The sequence below is a fragment of the Saccoglossus kowalevskii genome, chromosome 11 (genome assembly GCF_978046115.1).
Source record: "Saccoglossus kowalevskii chromosome 11, keSacKowa6.1, whole genome shotgun sequence".
NCBI classification, from domain to species: Eukaryota; Metazoa; Hemichordata; class Enteropneusta; family Harrimaniidae; genus Saccoglossus; species Saccoglossus kowalevskii.
In genome coordinates this window covers 5809526-5818976 of record NC_140651.1, presented here as the reverse complement: position 1 = coordinate 5818976, position 9451 = coordinate 5809526, and the positions used below count along the sequence as shown (strand labels likewise).

The 9451-nt window shown below is 35.9% G+C and overlaps 1 protein-coding gene across 1 annotated transcript; it reads left to right on the top strand.

Annotated features, from left to right (window-relative positions):
• Positions 1-3193: 3193 nt before the first annotated feature.
• LOC100371388 (snake venom 5'-nucleotidase-like) lies at positions 3194-8740 on the top strand. Its single transcript, XM_002741868.3, has 8 exons — positions 3194-3622; positions 4901-5117; positions 5491-5676; positions 5964-6167; positions 6431-6697; positions 6987-7142; positions 7724-7927; positions 8310-8740. Exons 1-8 carry the CDS (start codon positions 3299-3301, stop codon positions 8486-8488), a joined length of 1737 nt encoding a protein of 578 aa, XP_002741914.2. The 5' UTR covers positions 3194-3298; the 3' UTR covers positions 8489-8740.
• Positions 8741-9451: the final 711 nt, after the last annotated feature.

Sequence of the window (9451 nt, the reverse complement as noted above, 5' to 3'; positions counted from 1 at the left end):
TTCCGTTCCAATTCTTTGCAAACTCGCAAGTGAGCTGTGTAACCCCGCAAGAAACGACCATTTCTAGCTTGTTTCACTTTCAAGTATCAAATAATCGTTTTGAAAAAAGTCTCAAAGCGACAGTTTCCCATGGCCATGTGACTTTACCAATACACAAATCAACATACACCTGTCTCACATCACTTTTCCAGCCCCATAGCAAAACAAAACACACACCAGACTCATATTAGCTGCCACGGCAATATAACTACCGATATGACAAGTGTAAAAATGTTATCAACATCTGGTTTACAGTGCATCAGGGTGTCAGTAAAAAGTATTGACATAGGTAATCATATGTGAATCTCACAGTGTTATGGGGAGAAGACGACACGGTCAAATAATGAGTTGTGAGTAGAGAAACAAGGACATTGAGCAGCATCAGTGTATTTGTCGCAATACATGACACATATTCAGTATACCCGCCTAGTGCAATCTTAGGGCAATGACTTATTAAATGACAGTTAATAAGTGAGTTATACAACCGCATAATTGTTAAATATGACAAAGTAAGTTTATAACTCGAAATGTTATTGAAATTAATATTATTGTTATTATTAACTTGTAAAAATAAAGTATAGTATGTGGCATACTTCCGTGAACGTTTTTAAAACAATTCACACGTGAAGCAATAACCTAAAAGTGTGAACGACTTCAAAACCGCCCTGTGCCGAAACTGTGGATATTTAGTTTTACCTCAGACAACTAAATACGAAGTTTTACTCGGGCACCAATTGTATGTAGCCTCCAATTTGATAGTATTATTATTAATTTTGCTTCCTTAAATTTCTTCTATTTACAACTACATTTAACGGTCATGTTTTATTGAATTGATAATGGAAAAAGCCAAGCTTGACCTGTATATCTCATGCTAATTTTGTGTTAACTCGGGATAGATCAAGAATCTTGCCAAGGACGGCTCAAAACTATAGTTTTTTTTAATTCGGGGTACAACTTAAAACCAGTAACGTGTTTCAGTATACATAGGACTTTCTGGTACCGTTAATCAACGTGTTAATCAAAATTAAACCGTGAAACTAAGAATCCATAGTTGACAAACATAGACAAACTCATATATCGCATTCATTGCCAAACCTGTTGTACATAGTTGATGATAAGATTCGAACAATGAAATATATATGTAGACTGTATAGGTGAACACTTACTCGGATACGTGGACACGTGTACTAAATGGATTGGTGGAGAACACTGACTAGATGATGACTACAAGCAGGTGTAAGCACTCGATCTATAAGAACTGTAACTATGTATGGAGGCTGCAGACTGATTGCTTGTAGCAGGTGTTTGTGTATATATAAACAGTCTTCTGATATTACATGTCCCGTGCATATATTGAAGCATAATATATGTTTAATTTAATTAATTAATTTATTTGAATATATTCCTTGCATCCCTGCGAATATATAGTTATATGCTTAGCCATGCGTTAACCAGAATACACACAAGAGGGTGAAAGTACGTTTTGTAATCGTTCCTTGAATTAGTGTATGAACTAGTGTATATAATAATCTCTTCTATTGCAACACTCATTTATACAATGTTGGTCACCTTACTGAAGTTATATGATTCATCACGTGCTAACCAGAACCCACACTAAAGAGAGAAAGTAAGTTTTGGAGTTATTATATTTTGGATTCTCCTGCGCAGACACATAAGGAATAATAATATAGGACAGTTATATGTATGGCAATGATATAAACAGGAGGATATTTATTTAATTGGTTATTAATTAGTTGAAGTTAAGTATGAGAACAAGGCATGTTTTACATATTTGACTATTATTTTCTTTTAAATTTTCACACTTTTATGTTATTAGCTCAACAGTGGTACAACATCTGATCTTGAATTATGTTTAGATATGATGAAAATATTTAAAACAAAAAATAATGTCGTAAAGTTTGAGTATATGTGTTTAATTTAACAGTTAGGTTATAAGCACATTTCACTAGCTACACAATACTACAATCTTAAACAATATATCTCCACGTTTACACTAGTAATAACAAAGGAAGTTGTCCAACGATGTTTACTAGTAGACTCCGTGTGTTTGTTACATGTTTACACTTATACCTACTGGGTTTACATCAACAAACATAACATCACAAGTTTGTGGGACACATGGACACAAATCCATACAACACTCCATATTCCCAGTCCCGGCGTTCACAATGTATTTACGCCTATTACGTTTATATACACTATTATAATAATAGAATAATATTAAATATGACCGATTTTTGACAGTCTAAACCATTGCCAAATAACAACATAGATACCTCAATACACCGTACTATTCAACGCATATTTCACAAATCGATCATTAGATAATTTATAATTAAAGAATGTATGCTACTGTGAATGCACCCCAACGTCTTCTCTCTAAACTCATCAATGTACTATTATCATGCAATGCAAGAAGTACAACAGTTATTAAAATGTACATGGCTATCATAAACTCGACTCAAAATATGGTAAGAAAACTGTATATACATATATAATAGTAGACACATCTATTACGTGAGAAAAGTAATTTAGTACGCGGGGAAAATAGGCTTGTATAAATTACACGGAGTAAAACTGACAATGAAATCAAAAAAACATACAAATATATTAAAAACACTGCCTTTAAAATTGTATTTAAATTGATCTTTAAATTACACGAGTCCAGATTGGAGGTTTTAGTTTTGAAAATATAAAAAATGTACAGCTTTCGTCAAGTTATAGTTTCACATCAGTTGGAAACTGTTGGCGAGAATTATTAATATATAATTAATTAAAATTATAATATTATCAAAAACAATCAGCTCAGGAACCCATTAGTTTGAGGATTCGGCACAAAAAATTGTTATTACGTAGTAACAATATTAGTATTCCCCCTGGACCATCTTCCGAGATTCACCACTGCGACAATTCAGAAAGCTTCAGGATTGTCCTCTGACATATATGAATTGGCTATTTTGCCGCCACATGTTATACGCGAACACACTGAAGTAGTAAGATACATGGATGTATGTGTGTGTGTGTGTGTATTGACAAATCCACTACCTGTATGTTTCTTTGTAACTATGGCAACTTTTATAAAACTACGGCGACCTTTACGTTAGTATACTGACCTTCAATACAGTAAGTGTGGGAGGTATTTAGTATGGGCCGTCTCATTGAACGCCATTGCATTTACATATGTAATCGTTGTAGTGGAAAGTGGTCAACATAGCACAGAGGTCGTGCAGCCGTCAACATGTATTCAATCACGGTGTTACTCTTGATCAGTGTGCCATTGAGTGTTGCCCTAGAACTGGTTATACTCCACACCAATGACTTTCATGCACGGTTTCCAGAAAGTAACAAGTATGGCGGGAGATGCTCTGACGAGGATAAACAGGAGGGTAAATGTTACGGCGGTGCGGCAAGATTCGTAACAAAAATCAATGAATTGAAAGAACAACACGATAATGTATTGGTCCTGGACGCTGGGGATCAGTTTCAGGGTACTCTGTGGTTTTATCATTACCGTGGTGATGCCGCTGCTCGCTTTATGCAGACTATAGGGTACGACGCGATGGTGAGTATTCTGTTTACGTTTAGCTTAAGCCCGGAGTGCATACACTGAATAGTCTTGAAACCACAACAGTTCACCATTGTTATGCAGACTGATTGTTAATTAACCCCAAACGGCTACGTTGCTTGCACGTCTCAAATAGACTTACCTAGATGACCGGTATTTGCATGGACACATAGTACACATCCATGAGTTTATTGTAGTATTAGATTCAATCATTTCGACAAAATTGCAGATCATTACACGATTTTACGCCCCAAGCCACTCCGCCCACCCTTATTCACCAAGACGCGCAGACAGCCACTTAAATTAAAAACATATTGTTGTTTTCATCGTATTCAAATATATTTTTTAATTAAAAAAAATTATTAGTGTAGTTTTAGAATAAAAGAATATATCTGAATATATCAGCGTCGTTAGACACGTTGTCAACTTGACAATACCTCATGTTGGTGATCTCAATGACCCTCAGAATGTCAAACAATGTAGTGCACTTCACTCTGTGCGAACCAATTGTGTGTTATGGTAAGGACAACATTCGTATTGTATTTCCTAGGAGACAGCGTATCAACCCTGTTGCACGTCGTGTTTACACGTCGTATTTACTTTGAATATCAAGACATTTTAAAGTGGAGGGCAGTCGGGAAATGGTGGAGTGGTTGAGTATTGGAGGAGCAATCGTGTTTTTTCATGGTTTCACTTATCAAACAAGAGATTGTACTCAATTTAAAAAAAGTTGCCCGATGAAAGAAATCAGTGACAGTGGGTCAATAGATCAGAAAAATAAGACGATGTTAATGATTGGTGCACCATGAACCAATGAACTTTAGTTCCATGATTAATCATAATAGTAATTTCATAAATTCCATTATTATAAATTATTAATTTGTTTACCTGCCTATATCGTTTCTTTGTTTAATAATATTTACACATTAAATATATCGCAGATGAACGGCGTTACACTGCCTAATCAACTTCATGAATACTCACAGCTGCATAAGTTGTACGTGAAAGATTCTAAAGCCGACCACCGACTTCGAATGCTTGTAGAACAATAGACGAGTTTCGAGTTGCTTAAAAATTTGGCAATTCTATAAATATATCAAAATCAAGAAACAAGCACGGACAAGGGCGTCAACTTTGTGTTCAGATGGTGTGACTATCCAGATAATAGTCCACACTGAATCATCGGCCCCTCGAATTGCATCACGTTCAGTGTTGTAACTTTAGTTTCCAAATGTTTGCAACCATTTTATAACATCTATGCTATGTTTATCCTAGGCACTTGGTAACCATGAATTTGACAACGGAATCGACGGACTTCTTTCATTTCTAAGTCAAGTTAATTTTCCAGTTCTCAGCAGTAATATAGACGCAGATAACGAAGCCACAATGCAGGGACAGTTCGAAAAATCTACTGTTCTAACACTACCTAGTGGCGATCGGATAGGAATCGTTGGTTACACAACCCAGGACGCACCCACACTGTCTTCGACTGGTTAGTCTTTTACGATAACATTGTGAAAATAAATTCAGTTGCTTCAGGAAAAAATAATTATCGATTATGATATTATTATCACGGCATAAAACGAAAGGGCGTTTCATCCGATGTGTTTTCAGGCGTCCGAGCTCGCGGCACAGTGCGCTGGTGTATGCCTGGCCGTTGAGGCACGTAGTATAGTTTTCCCGATGTACTGCATATAACATAATCACCACTGATATGTCATAAGTGATTATATGATAGCAGAATTATTGAACGAGTGCGACAATTTTTATGCATTTACATAACGGTTCACCGTTTCAGGTTCACCGATTACCATACATACATACCACGTGACAATACTCACATTTATTATGTTTTTTTTCTTCAGAAAATCTAATCTTCAACCCTGAAGTGGAGTCAATTCGTGCTGAAGTAGAACGTTTGAAGACTCAGGGAGTTAATAAAATCATTGCACTGGGGCATGCTGGAATAAACAAAGATCTAGACATTGCTCGTATGGTTGACGGAATCGACATCGTAGTTGGTGGACATACCAATACATTCTTATATACAGGTAGAGTATTCCAGTCCCAAACAGACAGCTGGAGTGTTGACATCTGAAGAGTAAACACAAATGAAAAGTAACATAATAACGACACAGTTTCTGTTTTGTCTAGGTCGTTTCGTCATTATTTTAAAACGCTCCATTTCGCACTATGACGGAAGGAAATATTCAATATACAAATAAATAAATAAATTGTACAACCTATGCATATGAAGGGGTAGCACATTCAGTGGCCCTGCTCATCGAGGTAAATAGAGCAGACTTCAAGTCGATATAAAGTATTTTTTTTCTATCAGGTGACCCGCCATCAAACGAGGATCCTTATGACACCTATCCAATAGTCATACACCCAGGCGATGACGTCACACGTAATGTACTTGTTGTGCAGGATTATGCGTTTGGTAAATATCTTGGTTATCTACAAGTGACCTTTGACACCGAAGGTGACGTCACCGAGTGGAGTGGTAACCCAATTTTATTAGACGACAGTGTCGAACAAGGTGGGAATTTCCAATAATAATAACACAATGATATATTTGGTTCGTCATGAATGTGTTGTGCATAGTAGGTTGGAAACTACTGGAAACTATATTTTATTTTTCCTGCACCAGAAATGGCAAAGTCATTCCTTTTCCCCTTTTCTGTTTTTTAAACATTTGTTTCTCTGTACTTTAACCTGTACGATTTGTCCACAACATATTCTTTATGTAGACACCCCCCGAGAGTGTCCAATGATCAACCCTTAATCAGCATTTATTTTCAGATGCGGTGACCTTAGCGGAAATTGAAGAGTGGGCGGAGCCGATATTCAACATAACATCGGATATCATCGGGAAAACACATGTCTTCCTGGATGGGCAACGAGATCATTGTCGTCTGAAGGAATGTAACCTTGGCAACCTGATCGCTGACGCAATGGTTCATCAAAACATAAAACACCCGGATGAGACTAGATGGAACCACGTCAGCATTGCTCTCATGAATGGAGGAGGGATACGCGATTCTGTAGATGTGGCAGCCAATGGAGTCGGTGGGTGCTTTTTATTTCCGCTTTCATTGTACTATTTTTCTGATCTAAAATTCCTCATTAATATACATGTAGTTAAATTGATTTAGAGTCTAAACATTTACCAACACAATTAATTTTATGTATATACTAGTATTACCCAAATTAATTATCTATTTTTCGATGGCAGTGTTTTGTCTATGGCTGTAATCATGGGTTCCCGCCCAGCCTGAGAGACAAAGTGTCAAATGCTCGTTATTTCATTGTCTATACACATAATCTTGATACATATCTACGTTTCCCGATATACAAGGTATATTGACAGTAGGCGATATACTGAATATCCAGCCATTTAGGAATACTTTGGACTTAATAGACATTACTGGAGCCACACTAATCAAAGTATTAGAATGGTCTGTCTCCGACATTAATCCCGATGAGCCCAGCGGACGATTTTTACAAGTGTCTGGTAAGTAATATTTTCGCCCAAATCTCAGAAGGACTCTGGGAGAGTCTGTTAGAATAATGTAATTATCGTCTGTTGTTTCAAAATCAATATAAATCTTCTAGAAAATTAATTACAATAAATCCATGCATATTTAGCTATTTCCTTTCATTCTGGCGAATGTTCAAGTTCGTCATCAGTTCACATTTAAAACTCCTTTTCCATTTTAAGTTTGTATGATGTTTATGTACTTGTATAGTGTAATTGAAATTGTAACGTAAAGTCTATATATTTGATGTACTTTTTGCGAAAGTGGTTATTAATAACCCACTTTTTACAATTTTTTGTTGTTCTTTTCTTTCAGTTTAGTTTAGTTTAGTTTTTTCTACTAGTGTATCTTCTTTTTTTATTTCTGAATGTTTCTAACATGGAATGACAACCATGCTTTATTGTACTTAGATCTATGTCCATTTTTAGGATACGACTTCAATAAAGACTATTATTTTTATAAATAAAATATATAACCAACACTTCCCGAAAATTGCAATGAATAGGCTTACTTGAATTTGATCATTTTATTTCAATCGTGTCAATCTCTTTTGAAGGTTTGTTGGTGAACTATGACCTCGATGCACCAGTCGGTAGTCGTGTTAAAAGTTTAGAGGCCAAGTGCACAGAATGCAAAGTGCCAGAATTCATAGCGGTGGACCGGGACTCTGTATATACAATTATTGTACCAACGTTTATAGCCAATGGCGGAGACGGATACGACATGTTGGTTGATGAACGTATTAGGTATCACATTCCAGGTAAGAAACACGTGTTTTGATTGGATATGATTACTTTGTCCATATCAACATTTTTTTACCAGTTAATTATTTAAAAATTATTTGACAGGCAGGCTATGTTTAATATATAATGTGACGTAAAACTTCGTCGGAATATCCGACTTTTCGTAAATAAATCACGCTCGCAATTGCTGGAGCATCACGGAGACGAATGTCTACAGGAGATCATGGTTGGGGTTGTCGATTCTACACTAACTTCAGATATTTTCAAGTTTGCAGGCAGTATCTCCCAGCAAGAAATCTTAGATACGTGCGTTAGACCTATTTAAAATAAGCGTTTTGAAAATAATATTATATCAAAAATTATTATTGTAAGACTTATTGATTATTGATTTATTGACAGGTGACTTGGATAGTGATGTACTGATAGAATATATCGAATCGCAGTCACCGATCACTAAAGGGCTGGAACGCAGAATCACCTTTGGCGACCCATGCAACATTAGTTTAGCATCGCAATTGAAAGGGACGTTTCTTTCTGTGCCACTGTTTGTATTCCTTGTATTTTTATTTCGAGACTGAATGTGTTTTCAAAATTAAGATATAGTTATACTGACACAGTGATACAAAACTTTCTGAATTCCCGATTTTATACACCAATGTGAAGTCATTAAATATTCATTTGAATTCCATACATAAGTTATAGTGGTATACATAGTAACATACTTCTACACTTTATTACGCCAGCAGAAAAAAACGATCACCATGTAGATGTTATGCTGGTATGAATGTAAACTGGTTTTGATGATTTTATAAAATAAGCATATTATATTATACTATGACGTCAGATGTTGTCTCCAATGCTTAGTAGTATTGAGTGGTGAGGAATAATAGAAATTAAATCCCAGTGAAATAATAATATAACGTTCTCAATACAGTGGGTGTTATTGAGGGCGTTGTACAAATAACGCCCCGCTGTGCCTAGCTGCTTTAATACATGTACACGACTTCAAACGTGTTTTTATTCACCGCACTAGGGTCAATCTGCATAACACCCAATGTATAGGGAGTGACACGAAATATGTCTTACAAATGGTAGAACTTATCTCGGATCAGATGTTTAGCGACGCTGCGCTTTTCCAAATTATTATAGCACAAACATGAAATTGAGGCTAAAACACACAAATACTTGATACCCTGAAAAACTTTATTCAGTTTCAACTTTCAAGTATATAGAAAATATGGTGAATATCGGCAAATCAATCGCATTTATTTTATTATCACTTGTACGCCACCCAACTGCAGTATGGCTTTAACCACATGATTTTGTTATGATTTAATGACGGCATTCTCGCGGAAACAATGGTTGCGGTTTAAATTGTGGCCACGTCTTTGTGGTTTGTCATGCACAAGAAAGAGAAAAAGTGGATGAAACTGAGAATGCAAGTCTGGTCCATAGGTTTAGCATTGTCAATTATAATAAGTATGAATTGATATAATTTGATGGTTTTAATACAAACTAGGAAATTGGAACAAATAGATAAA